This window comes from Bombus huntii, chromosome 8, assembly GCF_024542735.1.
Source record: "Bombus huntii isolate Logan2020A chromosome 8, iyBomHunt1.1, whole genome shotgun sequence".
In the NCBI taxonomy this organism is placed as follows: domain Eukaryota; kingdom Metazoa; phylum Arthropoda; class Insecta; order Hymenoptera; family Apidae; genus Bombus; species Bombus huntii.
The window spans coordinates 2,082,159-2,106,148 of NC_066245.1; the positions used below are offsets into that span (position 1 = coordinate 2,082,159).

The 23,990-nt window shown below is 40.0% G+C and overlaps 1 protein-coding gene and 1 long non-coding RNA gene across 5 annotated transcripts in view; one reads left to right on the forward strand and one right to left on the reverse strand.

The window, feature by feature from the left end:
• The window catches only part of LOC126868934 (neuronal acetylcholine receptor subunit alpha-7), a 268,344-nt gene extending 260,923 nt beyond the window's left edge, over positions 1-7,421 (forward strand). For all 4 annotated transcript variants that reach the window (XM_050624949.1, XM_050624946.1, XM_050624947.1 and 1 more), the window contains 3 exons: positions 1,392-1,592; positions 1,783-1,917; positions 3,120-7,421. In XM_050624949.1, coding sequence (XP_050480906.1) covers positions 1,392-1,592; positions 1,783-1,867 — 286 coding nt within the window. In that variant the 3' untranslated portion in view covers positions 1,868-1,917; positions 3,120-7,421. The remainder of the gene's footprint in view (positions 1-1,391; positions 1,593-1,782; positions 1,918-3,119) is intronic.
• Positions 7,393-23,990, reverse strand: part of LOC126868954 (uncharacterized) — a 33,390-nt gene continuing 16,792 nt past the window's right edge. Inside the window, exon 2 of the long non-coding RNA XR_007690777.1 lies at positions 7,393-23,926. This is a non-coding gene — a long non-coding RNA (uncharacterized LOC126868954). The remainder of the gene's footprint in view (positions 23,927-23,990) is intronic.

The following is a 23,990-nucleotide window of genomic DNA, read 5'->3' on the forward strand; positions in this document are numbered from 1 at the left end:
TGTAGAAATCTTTTCTAGAATCTCTAACATACTCCCTTGTGTACACGTTTATGCGCAAAAGTACAGAATGCCCTACGGATTCCTCTGCAAACTTCGTCATTCTACGATAAAAATTCATATTCTACAGTATCCTGTGGTTACTAGAAATTTATCTCTACTGAATATTCTACAATTCAAATTAATCCATAGCGTGGTTGCCACTTAACAGTGATAAACGGAATTTTTGTATAGATTTGGTATCATAGGATGACGATATCAACAATTCTTACCGATCATTCGAATAATTCTTACTAAATCGACGGCATTTATACCGCAGTTAACAGGCGTAAAATAGAATATCATGATTTAAAAACTCGAGCGACTCTATCTACCTACTAAAGCTTAGTGCATGGGAAAATACCTAACAAGGTGAACCAATACGGTAATTCGTATTTTGTAATTTTAAACCATGCTAAAACACTCTGACGAGAAAAAGCGCATGACTCGCAAAATAACAAGGTTTTCCATGGCATGCCGGATATGTAAATTCAGTGCGAGTGAACGCACGGCTGAAACGCGTGCTTTCGAATCAACATACTTGGCATGACAATGTAATTGAACCCGTGTAATCCTCGTTCCAGCACATATTCTGCAGTCCGACTGGATCTCGAAACGGGATACGATAATATTGCCAAAATTATTATATCGTTCCCGTGTAAGAAATAAAAATTTAATCTATCGTGTTCTTTGCCTGTTGCCTTCAAAAATTATAGATACTTATACAAGCAAGAAAAACAATAAAAAAAAATATACAAGCGACGTTGTAACATGAAAAAGACGTGTCTTTAGACAACTATCCTGAAACGTGTTAACAGTGAGTTCGGTAATTTCAATTTTAAAAGCCGTATTCGTGTCTCCATTTCCGTTGAATATAATATGTCGAGGATATAGATTTTTCCGGCTACACAGTCGCTGTTCGTTTAAATTTTCAGTGTATCGGCCCTTCGCGAGGACATTTATTTTCTCCTTCTCTTTGATGGTTGTCTGTCATACCTTGCTGATATCAAACGCTAGTTGAGACATTTCCGATAAAATAATTCTATGTGCTCTTCGATGTGTCTGCCAGATAGAACGACGAGACAAAATTTATTTACGAAACGCTTGAACGTGAAATGTTCGATGAAAAGGCATTAACATGAAAGCTGTGTATCACATCCCTCCTTGTCTTTATTTTCTCTTTTGTTTTATACCTGTTTGTATTTCACTCTAAAGTAATATCGAGAAAAAGAGCATATTTACGCTTAGTTTGACAATCCGTTTTTCATTATACTGCCGTCTTTCAACGTTGCTCGGATTTCTTTTAGAAATAGGCCAAGAATTTTCATTTAATCGTTATTTTAATCGGACAATAGGTCGGCGTTCGGTACACCAATATCTACTGGAAGGCCTGCAACGGTCGAAGATACGTCGGCGTCGTTACCTCTTAGCGGGATGCAAGAGGAACTGCACACGATTCTTAAGGAATTGCGATTCATCACGGATCGCATGAAAAAGGCGGACGAAGGCGATGAGATCATTAGCGATTGGAAATTTGCCGCCATGGTGGTAGACAGGTACATTTTTCACATAGTACTATAAGTTGTTGCTTATTTCGATTCGTCATCTCGTTTTATTACTACGTTATCAAAGAAAAACGTAACATTGTAACATATTTGTTTGAAACACTTGTAACATACAATATAAAGTTTCAATGGACGTATTTCAAATATATACTAATTATAATCTCGTTTTTGTTAATTACAGGCTTTGTTTGATCGTCTTCACGATGTTCACGGTTTTGGCCACGATAGTGATATTGTGTCGTGCGCCACACATAATCGTCCAATAAACAGACTGCCCCGGTCAAGTCACCGAAAAAATGCACAAAAAATGCCAAAGGTAAAATCACAGCTAAATATATTTGATACTTGATCGTTTCAAATTTAATCTTTGTATAAATAACTGTTGCAATTTGACCAACGACTAATTGTCGAATATCCTGAAAATATAACGAAGCGTTCCTGAAACTATGTCTTATATCGTGACTTTATGTGTATGCCAATACGCGTTTTTCAGATCTCATATTTTGCATTTGATCTCTCTTTCATATTTTTCTCCGAAGAATAATTTTGTAGTAAATTTAAGGGCGCAACCCGATAGAAAAAAGACATAACTTTCACGGAAGGCCAAAATTATGTTCCCTGGTTCTGAGCGCGTTCAAATTTTTCAAATTCAGCGCTATCGTCATAAAAAAAAAGTGTGAAATTAATCAAACTTCATTTGCAAGATATACCTACCGTTCGTTGGAAATAACAAATTTTTACTTTTAAAACTCGCCATTCTCGATTACGTTGTTTCGTTGTAACCAATGTGTTACAATAGAACTTCCGTGTGATTGCTGTGTCGAAACGTTCATGATATCAACAACGTAAAAGAGATATCCACTGCCCACCAATTTCTAACGAACAATGGCACCTGCGTGTGTACATCGGTTGTTGCATTCGGGTAGCGTGTAACGTTGATATTCGCACGACGCGAGTCTCGCCCAGAAACGAAACTAATATAGTACGGAGACGAGAATAATTCGTTTTACATGGCGAGCGTAATTCGTTCGTTGTTATCGATAATTTGACGCGTGTATATCATTTTTCGCCAACATTAGGATACCGGTATCTACGAGAATGGTCGATTGAGCGAGATGAAATTTTCAGAAACTTACAAATATTTTCAAAATTTAATTTCAATAATTTTAACAATTTAAAAAATGAATATACTAATATTTTCGTCTTTATTATTACAACAATTTTGTTGCCGCATTATTGCTTATATTACGGTACAACTTCACCGTTACGAGTCTTTCAACTTCGTCCGATGTTTAACTCGAGCCAATGTCTTTAACACTTTTCCTCCTCGGTAAACACTTGTTGACGTAGCATTGAGAAAGAATAAGAGCGCGAAGAAACCATACACATTGCATTGGTTACTAATTGTTGGAAACGAGAGCAGGAACAACTACGCTACTAGTCGATACACTACTCAACGATAGAACGATACGTAACAGGGTGGACTCGATTCTGCATTTACTCGTTTCTCTTCCACAGAAACGACGACACGTGGGTTTCGAGGAGGCTGTCAGGATGAAGCGACCAAGGGACGAAAGTACGAAGAGGACTCGTTGCTTCGTACTTCCTCTCCTCCCGCTCTCCCTCTCTTTACGTCTCTGGTCTCTCGTTTTCTACTCTAACGAAGGAAGGAAACGAAGGAATTGCACGCGAGGAAAACGTGTGAGACGGGCTTCCAGCTTCGACGAAATTCCAAGAAAGAAAACGAAGAAAGGAGAGCGAGTCAAACGGAAAGAAAGGAAGAAAGAAGCAAGAAACGGGAAGAGACCGGAAGAGGAAGACCCGCCAGAGAGGTCGTCGTCCGTTCGGTTCTTGCTGGTCGACCAAATTTTCCAACGTTTCGATCGTTTCGAGTCGTCGTTGAACACGAAAGCGTTCCTCGCATGGAAGAACCGAACCAAAAGTACGAAAAAACTAGGCAGGAAACGAGTCGAAGGAATAGGCGATATAGTAGACGTTTTGCGGATAGAGGAGAGCAAAGAAGGCGCCTCGACACGTTATACGCTATTGACAATACACGGCCATGTTGAGCGTTCACTTTCTTCGACTAACTTCTTCTCCGTTTAACCTAATCGACCGCCGACCGCTGTCGCTTTCTCACTCTTTCTCTCTCTCTCTCTCCCTCTCTCTCTCTCTCTCTCTCTGTCTATCTCCGGATAGGTAATCGACGCTCGGTGTCGTACGGCGATCCGTAATTTTAATTATGTAATATATCGAATCGCTAACGAAAGCGAGCACGTCGATTCGTACGAGACTATTAGGAGAATTGGGAAAAGCTGTGTGTTGTACACATTCCTCGAGAGAGTGTTGTCGCGGCCTTTCAGTAACAATAGTAACAGATGCGAACGAGAGAAAGAAGAAGGGCAACAATAATAGGAATAATGATAATAACAATAATAATAATGATAATGATAATGATAATGGTAACGATAATAATCGTAATGATTAACGGTAAATAATATTAATAATAAATAGCTAATAATAATGATGATGATGATTGAATAATACTAATAATTATACTATTGTTAATGATATAACGTACATATGTTAATAAATGAATAGTAATAATAATAATAATAATAATAATAACAATAATAATAGTTATAATGATAATGATAAGATAATGATAATCGCTTTGTGTGCGGGCGTTACGATCGAATCGTCAACATTATCGCGCCACTAAGGGTCTCCCGTGGAACTGATACGGTCTTTAAATAACTGCCAAATAAAAAACAAGAAAACTCGATACAGGGGCGTCCAACCTCTTTACAGGTAGAAACGTAAGCTGTATTTCGCGTAGGATTGTAAATGTTACGAACTATAAATATGTATATGAACTACACGTGTTGTTACATGTTTTAAGAAGACGGAGCTTTCAAAAAGAAACATGAAAATCAGACAGGATACTACTCATCGTATTGCGTTTAATAGCAATTCTAAATATCGATGCCGTAATTAATTCGATCATGTCTTAACGAAAAAATTTGCCTTCTAAAATAATTTAATGGAGAATAACTTAATGGTCGAATAGAATAAAATTCGATGGAAATCGTGGAGGAAGCAAAGTATAGAGGACAAAACTGCCAAGTTGGACAGCCCCTGTTTTCCGTACAGACACGAATCCGAATTCTTGAAAGATCTTCGATATGTCCGCGACAAAGGGTTCCGCATCGAGCTATGACTAAGATCTGACAGAGATACGTCATTGATCGCGTAATCGATCACCCGATTACCCTGCTATCGATTTGCGTTCTCCGATCATACGGAAGTTCTCAATGACTGTACTCTGGCCACTCGAAAACTGTTCCTCGAGAAACGTTCTTGTTCAAATTGTTTGCTTACGCTCTTCCTATGTTGGCTAATATTACTTTCCCTGTTAGCTACCTCGTTCCATGTTAGCTAACATTCGCGTCAAAAGCTACATTCGCTAGCTTTCGATTATAATCAGAGAAATTAATGTTGCAACTTTCGGCACGGTGATAGCAAAATACTTTTCCTTCCGAAAGTGAAGACCTTTTCATTCGTTGTTTCTATTATTTACTTTTAACTCTAATTTATATCCAATTTCCTAAAACTGAGGAAAAATTCGATCGGTTCTCGTATTTTGTATCCCAAGCAAGGCTTGGTAAAGTGTGATTCTATCGCTTGTTAAATTACAAATCAATGAGTAGCTTTTGACTCGTATTCCCAGGAATTCGAAATCTCTAATTACGTTCTCGAATTCAACGCGTTACGAACGTACAATCCGGGGGAAAATGAAAAAAAAAAAGACAGCCATCTTCGTCAATCGTTACCGCAACGTGAGACAAAGCAGAAGTTGCGCTAGGTGTCTCTCGTGGCTCGGAACAATGGGTTGTGCGAACAGACATTTGTCGGTCTGGTGCGTAATCCTAGTGAAAGCTCGACGAAACGTAGGAATTCGATGTCGCGGTGGGTGTACGCGCTTTTCTACGCGCGGATCCCTCATTATTGAATGGCGGGAACTTCAGTTTAAAAGCAATGGCTGGATTTCACGGTGTATCGTCCAATACAAAGACCGAAACTCGACCTATTGAATTTATTTAAAATACGTTGTCTGCTATCAACGGGATAAGTATGTTACTGTAGGTATACTATCTTAAACTGCGGGAAAACAGTTATATTGAATAACGCTAACCGGAACACACGTACTCGAATTCAAGCATCTTCGCCAATTTGATGAACGAGACTTTAAAATTGCTGCAACACCTAACTGAACGTACGAATAACACACCGACAACGCGCATTGATACCGGACACGTTAATCGCTTCGTACTCGAGCGAATTTTCAAATTAACATAAATTACGTGGTCTTGAGATATATTTCAGCCCTTTTGCATATTATTAAAACGGAATTAACGAAGGAAGATGGACGATATATCTATATATATATATATATATATCTTGATGATATTTCTACTATGCAAAGTTTCTACATTTTAGCCACGCATTCGTGTATTTAATATTTAATTAATATCTAATATTTAATACATAACAAAACGTAACACGTTGTAAACGGATACGTTTAATATTCTGACGAGATTCGGCGCGTATCTGCACGGGACAGGAATATCGCGTTAATCGTGTTAATCACTTTTTACTCTATGGGTAATTATAATTACCCATCTTATCGTTATAATTCTAATTACCAATCTCGTCGTAAGTAATGTGCACAGGAGAATTAAATTAGGACCGTGAAACTGATATCGAGAAACATATTAGGTTACGACTAATTTTGTCACTTTTCAAGGAGAATTCGAATGTTTTAGGAAGATATCGTGTATAAGATTGGACAGATTAATGGAAAAGGCGATAAGAAAAGATTATAGGAGGTACGGCAATTGCACTCCTCGTATCGTACAACGAATGTAAAGTTAACAATATTCACACGAAACATACGCAAGAAATAATAATAATCGTAAATACAGAATCGTTTTCCGCAACTGCGTCGATTACGTTAACGGGACAAAAAAAAAAAAAAAAGGATCGATCAGAGGTTGAGAAATAAAACGACAGAATGCAGAAGTACAGTCATTGATCTTCGTATCGCACAAAGAAACCGCCAAGTCCTTTGCTTAAAACTATCGAAGCCCACTCTATTTTTCCAGTAGCGAGGCTGTACGGAATGAAAGAGTATCGATTAATCGTTGAAACGACGCGAAGAAAAAGAAAACATAATAATACTGAATAAACTTCGAGGTGTTCTGATGAAATACTCAAATAATTCTGTACATAGAAACATGATTGCGTGGCGTGGGACTCAATGCGACGTAAATAGGCATCTCGAACAGTGTCAGTAATAGTAATCGTAAGGATAAATATAAGTAAGAATTTAATCTAAAATTTAATATAACGCCATGTAATTAAAGAAATGAGAAACAATGAAAACCAAGAAACTTCCAAGATGCGAATACAGTGTCAACGTAAAAGTAATCTCGCGATAAATTTAATAAAACGTATAAAACGGATCGTTGGTAATCTTCCTTAGGAAGATGCGTTCGAAGAATCGACTCCTAGTTCGATCGTTGTAAATGGAAGAAAAAAGAGACAGCAAAAGGAAGCTACGTATCGTCATACGAGGGAAAGAGTAAAATTTTCCAAAATATCGTCTCGAATAATTTCTTTCCGTCGAAACTGTTCGTAGTCACCGACAATCATTTCAGGCGAAGTAAAACGGCGCGCGCGATTTATATTTATAGGACGAAGCGAAAGAAATTATTATAGTTTCTTCCTATTTCTTTTTTTTTTTTTTTTTTTTTTTTTTTTTGAAAAACCAAAATGTCTAGAAACGTGTGACGAGAGACTGGAAGACAGTTTCGAGAACAACGAACATACGTATTGAACGTTTAATAAAACGCAAACACAAATCGAATCGAACAGGAGAGGATTTGAACGACGATTTTACCGATTCCAGGGGAATGTTTCGGCCGATAAACGTGCTCCGATCTACGACCTGGTGTAATTTTCTAATTCGTAGTTTCGTTTGCCCCAAACAAGTACACATATACGCGAATAGCCGCGATATCGGTCTGAAATCGTTTTGAAATTGGCAACGATCGCTCGTTATTCCAACGATTTGTATGGAAATCGTCGATCGCCGCTCGGAAAGTTTGTTTCGAAAGCGAACTCGATCGGAGCATCGGCAGCACACGGTTGCAATTAAAAAAGAAACGCAGACCACGTGAAAATATTAAGATAGAAGAAAGAGGAAAAATAATCGGCGTGGAGGAAAAACGCGGTGCTGGCATCGTAAAATCTAGCGAACAATTTATCCTAATCGTATTTAACAGACAGATTTTATATTAAAGAAGAAGGAACACGGCGTAGAAGAGGCATTTTTAACACGAATGCTCGTTAAGTCAGCCTAGCTAGTATCAGCTAAGAAATTTCCCACGGTACTTGTAATATCATTTAAGGGATCGAACACGCGTTAGATTTCGTCTCGAAGGATAAACGATCGCGTGTATCGAGTTGTAAAAAATAAAAGGACGAATATAAAGTCCGTGTAACGAATAAGAATTAACGATATTCGCATTCGGTAATAGTTTCATCGGTATGCGAAAGCGTTATCATTTTTTGCCAGAGAAACGTCATCGTTAATGTCGTCATTAAAACTACTACTATTACCACTATTATCACTAACTTACGATACTATTAACGCTACTAACGCTATGAAACGTTATTATTATTGTTATTATTATTGTTGTTATTATTTTATCATGTTTCTTCTTATCGTCAAGATCATCATTATTATTATATATATCATCGTCATCATCGCCATCATCGTTACTACTATTACCAACAGTATTATCGTAACAAGGAAAGGGAAACATGATTATGCGAAATGAAAGACGACAAACGGCGACAAGCTTTTTCGTTTCGTTTTCCGTCGATCGAATCGCGACGAACGAAAATGCCAAAATTAGTTGCGTAAATAGTTTAAGCGAGAAAGGACATTTCAAGGAATTTGTTATCGCGTTAAAAAGGAGAAAAAAACCGACATCGTTCCAAACATTAGGCGTTCAGAGAAGAAAAGAACAAAAAATGCGCCTTTGCGTTGTGGCGAATACTTTGCTCTTGCGTTAAACTAGAAAAAAAAATGAAAAGAATAAGTGACATTCATGGAACGAATAATACTATAGGTAAATTTTCCGAAAAATCGCAACTCGATCTTTGATTACGCACGTGCGTGTACTCGAACGATTTTTCACGTTTCGCCGATCGACGTATCGAAATATCGCTCGAAGCTTGGCCAACGATAACTCTTCTTCGAGTCGAACGTAGCATATATCGTCGCGTGAAAGAAGAGCAAAATCTCTCTGCCGTAGGATCTGTACGCTAAAAGAAGCAGAGTAGACGTCTGCAAGGACAACGGGCAAAAAACGCGCAATTTTCTCGAGTCTCTTTCCGATAGGACGGCTAGATTTCTTGTCTGTGCTTCGAAGAAAAAAAGGGAACGCGAACGAGTAGTCGATTCGTTTGATCGAGCATCGATCTCGCTGGAGATCGGATCGATCGAAACTTGTATCGTGTAAATAACTTCTGTGATAAGAATTGATTATTAAATCGTAGCCGAACGCGAAACCCCTTGAGATGAACGTTGCGTCGATAGCTGCGCCATCCGATCGGTCCGCGTCTCTGAAAACTTAACCCGATCTTTGCAACGTCTCCGTGAGTCTATCCCGTCTTGTCGAGAATCACGCACATACGTAGTTAGAAGCGTAAGAGAATCGGCGATCGCCGCGTTCAGGCTGTCGGATCGTTCTCGCGTAAATAATTCGTGGATCGAATTATCGAGACGAATCGTCGAGCAAACGAGTTATTTTTTTACGATTTCTTTCGCAGCGATTAAATCGAATCACACGTTTCGTGGCATCGTACGCTTCGAAATCATAGGAACAACACGCGCATCGGTTGTTACCGATCGCTCGTCGATAATTTGAGAAAAGTCAGCCGGTCGGAATGAAAATCGTGGCAACGACTCGTCGATGAAATGAAAGTGTTAGGCGACTTCGACCGCGTCGATTTCGTTTCACTCTAACGAACCAGCCCTCCAGTGCTTCCTTTTGTTCTACCGTTCGAGGCCGTTCGATTTGTTTGTTCCATTTTGCGGATTCCCGTTCGACCGTCACGAGTCTTCGAACACGTATGAAACGTATTTGGTTCGCGCGATTCCGATACGTCGAGTCGTTTGGCCCGGAAAACATAATGCGAAATGGCACCGTTTGATCCGATTTAGACCCATTCAAGCCATAATTCAACTATGATTAACGAATGAATTCGATAGTCCGACCGGTGCGCGCAGTCAACCGTATTTCCAGTCGGCTGGCCGGCTGATCAAAATCATCCGCGTCTGCTGTCGGATAAAACCGCGTTTAAAACACGTCCCGTCTCTTCTTTACGCAAGCTTTCCACTTCTGTTTTTTCTACATTTTTTCTACGCCGATCAATGGACATACTTTTACGGACATGACCAAAGAAACGCAAGTGAAACAGAAATTCGTTTTATCTCGTACAAATTATAACGTGTACCCTACTTTGGATATTTCATATATTTTTATATATTGTACGTATTCTGTCCGTTTCTCCATCTTTCTAACTTTCTAAGATCACCGATCTACGGACTCGTTGGTAAAACTAAAGCGGCCGTTCGCACCGTTTTAAACCGGACACAGGATCATCAAAATTGTAGGGTTAGAGGTAGACGTTGCACCACGCCGGCGATCGTAAATGTTTTACGAGTACTTTGGTCGAGATTGAATTATTTGTAAAAACAAGCTAGAAGTATAAAAAAGGAATTCCAAGCACGAGCATAATGCCGTAGGTTATTTGATAGTTTGTTGTTATCCTTTGAATACGATTTAGAAAAATTGACTATTGGTAAACCGACGCGTTGATTCCTTACGGACTTCGGTTAACGAAACGTAATACCGTAAATAGGATAAGCAGAAAATTTGATTTCTCGCTACATTCGAAAAACTACTGCATTTTTCTACCGTTAAATTTAGAACGACGAGACGAACGAGCGGTACAGATCGTGAGAACAATGGTTTCGCGTTACGTGGCAGAATCTAACGCGTCTTCGTTCGTGGCTAAACGTTGTCAATTACGAACAGGTATGCTCGACGAACGAAGGCGGGCCTGATAGCGGAAACAGCGAGGCTTAACGTGGAAATTGCCAATCGTCGTCTAATTTACCGGCTTGCAGCCAATTTCGAGTCGATACCGAAGATGCAGAGCGTGAACCTTTCGTCGCTGCACGTGTTTGGAACGCCGTCGACAATCGAGGAAACCTTCGTTCTAGTTCCTACCAGTAATTCGGTGATAGGTGAAAGAGCGAGCGAAGACGAAACGGGAAGAACAGGATAATTCCATCTTTGTTAATTTTCCTTTGCATCGTTCAGCGACTAAAGGATTATTTTAACGTCATACGGTTGGAAACTATTCTCTCGTATTCGCTTCTGAAAACGTTCTTAACGAGATTTTCGTATCTTTCAAAGTGTCAGAGATTCCGAAATATTTTCTTCGAAATGTGTCATTCTACGTATATTCCCGCGATGTCTTTCTAACGATAAAATCGACTTTGAGATTAAGGGCGGCGATTGGAAGCAGTGACAAAGATTGGATCGTTTCCAAATTATAATCTTCTTTTCTATCGATCGATCGCACTTGTCGTTGCGACGATTGCTAAAAATCGCTATTTTTGACGATTCGTAAATTCATCGCGCTTTGTCGCGTAATTTTACGAAGCGGAAAAACAATTGCAAACTACGCGAAAACTGGCGAACGACTTTCGCCGATGTACGATCGATTTTTCCATCGCTGTCGAACGCTAGAAAAATTCTCACAGCGGATTTTATCATTCCCCGTGCTTCGCTGCGCTGCTTTCGGTTAGCCTCGGGAAGACGTGGATGCGTTTGGATCTCGGATGGCGTGGCGATCAGCGTGCAAGAATCAGAGCGCGTGGTCGTTAAAGTACTTGTTACACGTTTAAGCGATTTCGTTTCAAGCGGACGCAAACACAAAAGAAAAAAGAAAGAAGAAAGAGTTATTGTAAAGCGCATCGTATTAATAACAAACATGCATATACATATACGCATGCTTCGGCCCCGCGAATATACATAAACGTATAAATATAGACGCGAGCGCGTATGAATAGATCCATGTATATTCATCACGTATAAATATATAAATAGGCGTGTGCTTAGGAGACAACGTTATATAAATACCAACTCTATGAACGACGTATAGTTAACTAAGAAAAATATACGTACGTTACATACACGCATACATACACACGCGTGCGTACACTTAGCGAGAATGAAAAATTATACAGGATACCGTGTAAAAGATGTCCGGAACGTTACGGAACGCTACGGAACGCTCGATGAAACTCGTAACGTTGAACTATACATATATCAAACACGGTTGATAGCGCGAAGCATTGATAGAAAGAAGAATTGTAATACTTTTAAGGGAATTTATTGTACAGGGTGGTTGGTAACAGGTGGTACAAGCGGAAAGGGGGTGATTGTACGCGAAAAAGGAAGTCGAAAATATAGAATAAAACTTCTTTTTTAATTTTTTTTTTTTTAATTTTTCCATCTAGACAACGATCTATAGTGAGATCCGTTATAACGAGACGTAATAAAGTGCACGCGTACCGAGCGAAAATTCAAAGTCGATTTTCTCGAAAACAAAGCCTCAAACGAAACATTTGTATTGCATATTTTCGACTTCTTTTTTCGCGTAGAACCACCCCCTTTCCGCTTGTGCCACCAGTTACCAACCACCCTGTAGACATATATATATATATAAATATATTATAACGAACTAAATACAAAGGAATTGAATTAGGTTACACGGGCAACCAAGTAGTCTGTTCCCATATTCGTCTCTGTTCCTATTTCTCTGCAACGTACTCGCCCCGGTGTACGACGGGGACATTGATTTTGTATCGTTCTTCGTCGTCGTCTCTCGATCGCAAAACGGAGAAATATCGCGAGACACGTTAATTAACGCGAACTTTCTGTGATCGGTGTTACCGTGACGTGGACCGCGTATCTTCGGCCATCGACTCGCTGGGATTATTTTTAATTTCGCAGCTGGAACGTTCCGCCGCGGCCGTTTCGTTCGATCGATCGTCGAACGTTCGTCGCGATCGTCGCTGCCCGTTACGGATAAGCCAGCCAGTCCCCGGCAGGACACGTTTGTTTACATTTATACGAATACCACGTATGTATTATTATTACGAAATAGGCATATCGCGGGAATGCGACGAAATCGAAGGAACTCAGCCGCTCGACGTTTAACGAGAACCGGAGCGGAGGATCTGTTTCTCTGGCATTTCGATCGCCGATTCGTTAGGCCGTAAAACGAAAAAGGAGAAAGAAGGTGAACGAAGCTGGGTCGTAAGCATAAATCGAGATCGTCGTTTTCGAACAGACGAGAAGAGAATCGCGCCCTTTTCCCTCGTTTTTACGCCCGTCTCTATCTCTCTATCTCTCTCTCTCTCTCTCTCTCTCTCTCTCTCTGTTACCCTGTGAACCAGCTTCGTCCGCCTTCTTTCTCTTTGCAGGAACACGCTCGCGCGCCAACGTAAACTCGCGCAGATAAATAAAACGAAAGGAGAACGAGAGCGAGGAAAAATATAGAAGGCAACGCGAGATCCGAGTTCGCGCGATTTATCCACATACCGATCATCGTCATGTCATTCGAAACGACGCACAATGACGAGTAATCGTTACGATTCGAGAATTTAAGGGAAGACAAAACAAAGGAATAGGGGAAATAGCATCTGGTGCATCTATCGACCATTATATATATATATAAATATATACATCTGTACGTACAAGAATACACGCGTGGAGCATAGGTGAGAAAAGGCCGCAATCGCGAAGCGAAACCGAGTGAAATGGTAGGTCAAATAATAATTACTAGACCGGTGGAAAGCTACGTTTCGTTCGATCGCGGGAATCGCGTCGGAATCTGTTTTTCTTTCCTTTTTTTTTTTTTTTTTTTTTTCGTTTCTTTATTTTCTACACGCTGCGAACCGTTGCGAGATCTCGCCAAAGATAAATACAGATAATCGCGGCAACGATTACGCTGCTACTCGTTTCCCCGCGGATTTCTCTCACTTTTGTACCGATTCAGCGCCTGTTTCACGGATGTGACGCGAAACGGGATCGAAACGCAACCGAAGTTTTCTGCAGGGTAACGCGGTATTTGTTATTTGAAACGCTGTTCAGCTCTCTCGTAGACTAGCCGTCGAATCGATTCACACACATAGGCGTTTAAACGTGGTTTTAGATATTACTACGGATACCTATTAAATGAAATATCGCTCGTTCGGGCAGCTCGTGCAGTCTGCGCGAAAAGAGAAACAAGAAAAAATGGGAAATCCAAGGGGATACGCGATAAAAATAAATAAAGTAAAATATTGATAAAATAAGAGGTAAGAAAAAAAAAATAATAAAAAATGAAGCCGCGCGGTATGCTCAAAACGTAGAGGAAAGTTTTATCTCTGTACATGCGCTTAAGAGAATCCTTACCTAGAAAATATATTACGATTATTACGATATTAAAAAAAAGAGAAAAAAAAAGGAAAAAGAGAAGGGAAAAAGATACGATGAGAAGGGGGAAAAAAAAATAGAGAAGATGTAACGAAATTGCGACGTTCGATGCGGTGCGAACGAATCACGACTCGTCGTGTTTTAGGATTAAGCTGTACCAAGGAAACGAAAATAACACGAGGGCTGAGTCAGGATATTCGATGAGGATCGCGTTCGCATGGCACAATAATATCCATTTATAAGTTTACGCGGAAATCGCATGACAATGTAAAATAAAGAAATAAATATTAAAAAAAACAGTGTGCAGATAATTTAATGCTTCGATAACGCCGGTAATACTGCGAGGTTACCGCTTAGCGATTCTTTCCTCTTTTTTACGATCTACGTGCTTTTCACACGTTCTTTCGCTTCCGTTGAACTTTCCAGAGAAAGATCAAAATTCTCTACGTTTGTCAACGGGTAACGTATCTGTCGATGATTAGCGAGAATTTTCGCACGATTCTATTTCCTTGTACGAATTAAGGTAAGCTAAAAAAGAAACCCGAGATAAGACCGTTGAAATTCGCAAGGCAGACAGATTCGTAAGACGAAATTTTTCTCTAGCGCAGAAGCTGCAATTTCGAATTTTCGACTCGAGATATTTTGTGCTACGCGAATCGACGTTCGAGTATAAAGTTGAGACGAAGCAAGGAATGAAAAAGAAATATATATATATATGTATATGTAGGTATATCGGAAACGTCCTATCAGCTGCGTTTTTTTCCGCCCGAACAGGACGAGAAGGAACGACGGCGGGACGTAAACGCGACAAAACAGGAGCAAATATCCGAATACGTACGTGCAGCGATAAAATAAACATCCGTATTATCTTCCGAACTAAATATATACAATAATACGAAGAATTTAAGAATACCGTTAACGATTAACGATTAACGATACGTATTAAATAGAAAAGGGGAAAAAAGAGAAAATAAGCCGATCAAGAGGCGCGCAGGATCGATTCGCCGGACCTTGTTTGCGCTCGTTCTGCGAAAATTTTATTCCATGAAACGTTAATTTTATCGGTCGCGTTATTTGCTCGTTTCGTATAAATTTTCTACCGCCGATCGTAATCCTCGAATAGAAGTTACAAATGCAACGATTAAAAATCATTCGATCGAATTCGTTCTTTTTACGAACGATATTATGTAGAAAATTAATAAAAATCTAATCTAAGTCGTATAAAAATTCTTGAAAGAAAATTAGTAACCATTAAAAGTTCTACGTTAGACCTTTCGAGATACCGTGTATCGTGGATGGGTCGCTTCTTTCCGAATTAAAGTAATCTCCATCAGCGTTTCTATTCGTTTCTAACGTAAAACGAGATTCGTTGATTCGTGGTCGTTGAAACGGAAGATTAGAATCTGGAACTTCGCAACGATCGATCCTGCGCACGAAACGTTCGGCTCGCGTACTCCTAATTTGTATTCGAATTTTACACAATTTTATTCGATGAATATTTACCGTATTCTTTACGAAAGCTTTTATTCTATAATCTGTACACGATTTAATTACGGCCGGGCCACGACGCGACGGCCCGATGGCGTCGGGGCGCGGCTGTGCGCCTCGAACACAATTATCGACGATAAAATATATGTATACATATATACATACATATGATATATTTTGTGCTAGACTCATTTCCACCGTACAATGACGAAGGCAGTCAATATCGTTTGCGAGGGTAGCTCGTCGGATAGTCGGATATCGACAGGCGTCCATGCTTTGGTAAAATATTATTTCGTCGCGCATTTGCGTGTAAATTGTCAACGATCGGCCGCAGGCCGTATAAAAAATGAGTATCCGATTCTGTTGCCACGTTTCATCGTTGCGCAGCTTGTTTCCGAATGCTTTCAAATTTATTCCACTTTGTATCAACTACCGCAAACCTGATTGTATCATATACGGTTCAATCGGAAAAAAGAAATACAGCTTTCGAATCTAAGATGAAGAAAATGGAAGAACGAAGCTTCCTTTCTTTACGCATTTCCTACAAACACTTCGACTGCCACGCCGAAATCGTCTGTTTCGCTCAGGACGCCACAGTATTTTAACACAGTACACCGTTAGATGCAAGATTTGTTCTCATTTTTTTTTTTTTTTTATTGATGTTCTAATAAAAATGTTTAATCGTTCAATGGGGCACTTTTTATTTCAAAGTATCTTCTATTTATCGGTTATATTCGAAATGCCCTAACTGTCAATTTTCGTTCAATGTTTACAATTGTAAGACGTCGAGCGCTCCGGTCACCGTGGCGGTCAAAGTGACCAACGAATACGCGAAACGCGAACCTTAGCGACGAAATTATCGTTACAAAGGATACTACGTTTTCTATGCTTGAAATTCCATCGATTCGAACTTATCGATCGTAGGATAAATTCGAGACGCTTCGGGAACGAGCGACGGCCGATAATTACTTTGTATAGCTAGCAAAGAGGGTCGCTGGTACACGATCGTGTGGTACGAGAATTCTGCGTCCAGATGTATAGCTCGTAACTTTAAAGCCTGTGTATATAGCACGAACTGCCGCCAAGGGAAGTGAAGTCTCCTAATATCGCATCGCCTACAATATTAACACTTGCGTGACCGCTCGCCTACGGACGCGAAATTTCGCCAGTGGCAATTTCCCATGAGTTTCTAGTTAAGCGACCGTTCGACCGCGTTACGTCGATTTAACTAGCGAAAATAACTTCGATCGAGAGGAAATACAGAGATTGTCGCTTACTCGTGTCTTTTCTTCTCTATAGACGATTCGATGAGAATATATTTTACTAGCTACTCCGACCATGAAGCTATCGCTTAAAATGCCGAGTATAACGTTTCATTTAAATCACAGTTATCGCTGCTGCTTAACGCATCGTCGAACGATCGGCGGAATATTCACGTTGGACGCGTACACGTCGATTGAAATTCTCGTGGTAGTGTCGTTGGTTACGCGAAACGAACAAAATTACGGTGTCTCCATCTTCATTCAACTAGGAGAATACGCGATAACACGCGCTCGTTTTTACGCCAGACGAATCGGGCGACGATGCGTTGACGATCGGCGATTCTCTTCGCGAAAATCGCTAGCGGTCACGAAAGCGTGGATGTCGCGTGTGCGATTACTTTCGTTGTAAATACGTCTAAAATCAGCGCAGACGATGTAATTCGTGTTTGTCGTTATCGAAGAGCGTATTCTGTATGAATTTTATAACGAACGACAGAACGAGATATACTATATATACTATATATATATCCTTCTTCCTAGAGTTACGTAAATTACGCGTGATACCTAACCAATCGAAGAGATCCGAATGGTCGAGAAAGATGGAAAGAAACGAAAAGGGAATCGTTCAAACGAAACGATCGTCGACTGTGATCGACCCATCCTCGGTCGATTATCTGCAAACACGATTCCGCAAACCTGCCTCGGATCGTTGAACGTAGCGCGTCATTTTTTCCGATGCTTTCGCTGTACGATGAATTCCGTAAGAGCGCGTGTAGCTTATACATCGTACGAATAGAACGCGTCGTTCGATTGCGTTGCAAGGACGATCTTATTTATAATACTTTGTATGTAGGACATCAGGTGGAACGTGCGCCATTAAATTGCAACCAAGTTATTGGATTACTTTATGCATAATCGAAGCGGGCGCATTGCCTTTGAGCATTCACTTTGAAGGACTAATTGTAATATCGATCGTCGCGAATTAATAAACTGCGCTGCGGCGAAATAATTCGATAGTAGGACGCCGCGCGCGCACGCTTAGGCGTTAGACGTGCGTAGCGCGCGTGGCGAAAACACGAAACATTTGTTCATTCTGTCGCCCGTTTTTTAGAACAGACGACACACACCACGTCCTCGCAATTCCTCCGAATCGTGTAGCGTGTAACGTTTTTCTACGATTTTATTTTCACCGTGTCGCGTCGCAGACATCCTTTGTATATCGAGCTGATTTTTCTGTACATAAAAAACGACAACAACAATAACAGCAGGAACAACAACACGTGCGTCACACAGTTGTGTTAAACGAGAGAAATAAAATGTCTTATTGAAGTTCGATCGATCGAATTCATCCCTCGATCTCAACGCCTGAACCATCTCAACCTACCGAAATGAAATTCCAATTCCGACGTTTCACCGTGTGCTCTGCTATAGTATCGTTGAACAACGTAACGGCAAAGTTTATTGAGTGACTTGAAAATTAAGGACAAGTATTTATTTGTATTAATCGTAATAACGCATTCTTACAACTAGAATACGAATGCAATTTACATTTGTCGTTCTTATGTGGTCTCTTTTAACGTTAAAATCAAAGTATTAAAAATCAATATTACACGTTCGAGCAAATTCGATACTGCCATCTTGTAACAAGCCGTTGAACTAAGACTACGTATTATCGGCGCACGTTATCACGTAGACAAGATCGATAAAAATTCCTGTTAAAGTTACATCAAAATTATTCATACCTAAGATATCGATAATTATCTATTTGATAAACGTGAATAAAAATTGACAAAATTTCGATAAATGAGTTAACGATAAAGTTAGAAGAAAATACAAAACGAAAGGAATAAACTTCAGGATTATACGATTATTGACTCGGCGAAGCGTTGTATCATCCGCGTAATCGTACAAAATATAAAGATACGATAATACGACAAACGTTTCTATATTCTTTGCAACCATGTACGCACATATATGGCTCTGTTGAAATATTCTCCGGACGCAACGTACGTATGTACCAACGAATTAGCCAACTTGCGCTATGCTGCAGCGCGATCTAGCGTAGGTACACGTACCAACTAACAACACAGCGATCTAAGCATACGCGTAGCAGCGAAATTTGAAAATATGTGCACGCGTTGTTCGATCGCGTATCTTAAATATCGAAAATATAGGTTGAAATGACCAGTGATGATTTTCCTATCACATATATCGCATATCGGAGCGACATTTATTTCCAAGAGTGCATAACTAAGTTCATTTTATGCTATTCATTTTTTTCCATTTTTATTGTTTCAACACAAACTTATTTATTCTTTGCCTGTTCTAACAATACCGCGTTTTCATCGTTTTACTTGAAAAACAAAAGCGTTAAGTGCGGTTCTTGAAGCGTTGCTGTAAAATATTTTGAAAAATACTTTTGTTTATCCTAACAAGAGTAAAATTGAAACATAAAAATTCGTAGGTATGGTTAATGGGTGTTATCGTTTAAGTCCGAATTTTAAACTCAAGCTTCGAACAAACGAAATCTCCTCTGCGTTAAAATAAATACTTTTTTTTTATTCTCGTTTCATAACTGCCGCGATACGGCAACTGTCGCTATATGGATAACGCGAAACGCAGGTTTTCTGGCGGGCTTTTCGAATTTGGAAACTGATATCGTTACTGTTGCGCTAATGGATGTAATTTTATTTATATCGGAACGGTAACGTTAAACCAGGCGGCATTCAGTGGGATAAGATTGACATATAATTATTGTCCCAGCCATATTCTACTTTCTACGGTGTACACGTATGATATGAATTGTGATATGATACGAATCGCGTAATAATTTATATGTCACATATACAGAAGCAAAGCAACATCGACAAACATAATAGAATAATTTTTCACGTATCCGAAGAAATCTATTTTCCAAGTAGCGGGTTTCATGCAATCGGATCGTACGTACCTCGTAACGTGAAATACAAAATACAGCAAAATTTGCTGAAATTTTGCTTTCCAATAAATGTATATATACGATAAATTGCCATAAATGCGTAAACACCTACGATCTAATTATAATCATTACTTGTCCTTAAATTATAAATTAAAGTAGAAACATTACAGTCGTTCTATAGGTTGCGAATACTTGTTTTCAGATGGATTTCGGTTTAGCAGGAAAATTCTACTTACAAATAATCGATTACAGCGTCAAATTTGCCCCATTGATAACTTCCTGGGACGATGCTCGTTAATTACAGGCATTTCTCCCTATACAAAGCTGTTAACGCGCGCAATATTTTTGAATCAGCCAGTATGCGGGTAATTGCATCGCCTACGAACGCGTACGCATACTAACGACGAAATTTTCGTCTTTCACGTGGATGAACAGAGTCAATACGTTAATCCTGATACTCTTTCGCAACTACGTACGATTTATAAAAAAATTGGCGAAACATTTACGCGTTATGATAAAAAGAACCGCCGTGTGTTTTTACAATTGGCAAAAGATCCGTAAAAATGGGATATTCACGAAGGAAATTTATTTTTCACGTTCTACGAAGAAATGGAGGAGCGATGTAATAGTTTCTACGTTTTATATCGAAAAACAAAATTATATATTTAGGAAATGACGACCGGCTGCGCTGCTACCGGCTCGCTCTGATCGATTTCTTCGAAAATGGTAAAGTAAACAGGTATTTTCTAAATATTTCAAAAATCCTAATAAACTCGCAAGAAGATAAATTACAAACACGATAAACAATCGTTTGCGAAGCGTAAAATCGAAGATGGAAAGAGCAGGAGCGTTTCTGATAAGAAGCGAACCATCGTTATAAATAATAAATTCGACGATAATAGCGTCCATAAACGTGCAATCGATAGCAGCGCTCGTTCTTCTATTTTTACGTATGCCATCATCCCCTTTCTTACCTTAAAAATTTCCTTCGTTCCCGATTCGTCGCTCGAACGTCTGCTGGAAATTGTGTCGTCCATCGTTGGAAAATTTAAAACGTAGCGATGAATGTGGACGTAAGAGACGCGATTGTTTCCAGATGCGACAGATAATGTTAATTGGAAAGACACGTGCGAGTTTTCCGGTAAACGCGACAGATTCCATCAACGCGAAAATCCTTGGCAAGAGAGGCTAATTACTAATTAGTAAGACGAATGTAGAAACGCGGAATAATTAACGAGAGCGGGTAGGCACTGCGAATTGTTAACTTCGTGTCGCCCGGTTATAACCAGTTAAATTTCGAAGAAATTCTCCGCTTCGTTCTTGATTACCGTTTAAACACCGGTTTCAATTGCTTCGTTAATCATTCGAACAATTCGGCTCTAATCCGCCAGGCTATTTCTGCACTTCAAACAAATCGAGAGTCGTGGAAATATAATTGTAGAATAATTTTCTATCGCAAAGTATTTGAAAACGATCTGCTAAACGATATCTGGTTTCGTTGGTTGCGTCGTTGTTCCAACGAACCGACGATACGTAGAATATCGAAAGAAAGTTTCATTAAATATCGGATTATCTTGATTGTACGCTGGTAAATGTCAGTGCATTAATGGCCGCGAACAAGTAAAGTAGGTTACATAGATTTGTTACTTTGTGTACCAAGGAAAATCGATAAAAATAGAAAATTACACAGTTCTTTCGGATATCGCGTAATTCTTCCCACGATGTTCGTGGCAATAAAGTGCGCGAGATACGTTACGAGCCGTTTAAGAAAGAAATTACGTAAAAAAAAAAAAAGGAAAATGGTTGCAACGATCGAGTGTATCAGAACGGAAAGAATTTCCATTTTAATCGATAATCGATCGGCAAAGATGTATGTTCTTCGGAATCTAAACGTTTCTATTTTTAAGCTAATGTTATTAGCGAAATTTGACGAATCATTGCCAATAAATTCTCTTAGGTAACAATAATTATTCTCTTACGTAACGTACGTTCGGCTAATAAGGCAAGTTCTAGAAGCGAATTTTATAAATTATTGGATAACCGATTTTCCTGTTCCGTGTCAAATTGTAAAATTGTAAAAGCTGCTTGCGTAACGGTCATCCATAATCTACGGCTCGTCGCTTGTCAATTCGCCAATGTTATTAGCTAGTAAATTATCGCGCAAAATAATCCGGATAATTCTAACGAAATTATCGAACGACGTATGATAAACGCAACGCGATCAAATTTTCTTACGATCTCTCTAAATGCTAAATGTTAAAAGCAGCGCGCCTTTACTTTCTTACGCCTTGCAGAAACGAATGCCGCCTGAATATAAATTTTAAATACCTTGACTCATGGAAGGGAAGATGTTCCGTCAAATCCATTATAAGACGAAGAAGATAAATGGATAACGTCCAAACGCGTTGAAATTCATCGAGTGATGCAGCTTCGTACGAACGCGAGAAACGACACGATACAGAAATTGTGGATGGAACAAAAGGAAATGAGGTAGACTGCAACGATTCGCGTTGCACGTTGTATCTGAAATATCCTTCTCAGGCGAAATTCCCAATGCAATTTCTCGTTGAACCGCGAACACGAACAGCCGAACGTCAGGCGGAAAATCTTGCAATTTTCTATCAGCCACCCTTTATCGGCCATCGAGGAAGCATAACGCGCGACTCGTTGGAACAAAGTCAAAGCCGAGCTCGTTTCACACTGGACTGTGCGAGAGAAAACGAATCGTTGTATACCCGTACACGTTTCGAACCTTCAAATTTATCGTTATTTATGGAAGTTTATCGCGATATAACGTTCCAATTGAAATTTCTATTCGCCGATAATGTTTACGCGATTCTCGTATGGCCGCGTCCGAAAAATTTCGTCCTACCTCCCTCTATCCACCTGTACGCGCGTAAACGCAAATTTCCGCCCACTCGAACGTTTCCCAGAGATTAGACCGGGCCGTATTTGCTCTCGCGTTTCTCGTCCATCCTTTTCCCTTTAACCCAGTTTATCTATCCGCCATTATCGCTTGCATCCCTCTCCATCAAAGATCCTCCGTATCCCTGTGAAACTATCCGTTGCCTCTTTTTGCTTTTGTCACGATCTATCCTCTGCCCCTTTCCATATCATCGATTCTATCTAACCGTGTGTTCCTTCGTCCCTCTCTTTCTCTCTGTCATCTCGAAATCCCCATGCACGAATACGACTCTCTTCTTCTAACTAGCGGTTTGATCACCTCCGTCGATGCCATTGAAAGCCCTGCAACACGTTATGTCTAAACGCCAGTGAATAAAAGCTCGAAGCCAGCGAAGTGAGTATGTATACGCTTCGTCACTTCTAATTTTAGCACAAAGGGTGCGGCGATTCTGTGTGTACACGTTTTTGCGCGTGAACGTGTGCGCGCGTGCACCGCCTCCTGTTCCATCGTAAAACACGTACACACACCGATAGTTGGAAGACGATTGTGTCCGTCCAAGTTGTGTGTGCCATATCGAAGGGGTAGAATATCTACCTATGGATTTCCACTAGCTCGATGGCGTTCGCCAGGCCATTTTTATAGAGTCCTCTTCGATCACTTTCTCGTTCTTTCTTTTTCTTTTATAGCTTTCTCTCTCTCTCTCTCTCTCTCTCTCTCTCTCTCTTTGCGCCGGCTTTGCCTTCTTGCCAACGAGCAGCCTAGACCGGCGGTTCGATCGAAATACGATTTCCGTCTCGCTGCGTATTGGCGGAACGCGGGCACAGTTTAGTTATCAGGACCAAATTGGACTTTGGCGAGATAGGACGAGCCGAAGAGCACCGAAATGCAAGCGACTACCTATTAGCCGGGTTAACGCGGTGTTAAAGCGAACGCGTCAGATATAAAAGCACCATCGCCAGATCGTTTTTTAATGTATCGCGAAAAGCGAACCGTCCATTGTCTCCGGTAACAAAGCCGAGTTTGCTTAATCCCGACGTCCTTCGTAGTTCCCTGCGAATTTTTTCTTTGAACGCGGCCGTTCCCGTTGCCAAACGTGTAGGTGTCTGGAAAACAAGAATATCGGAATTTTTCGTAAAGAGAAAAACGCGTGATAAAATCCCGTTGGTT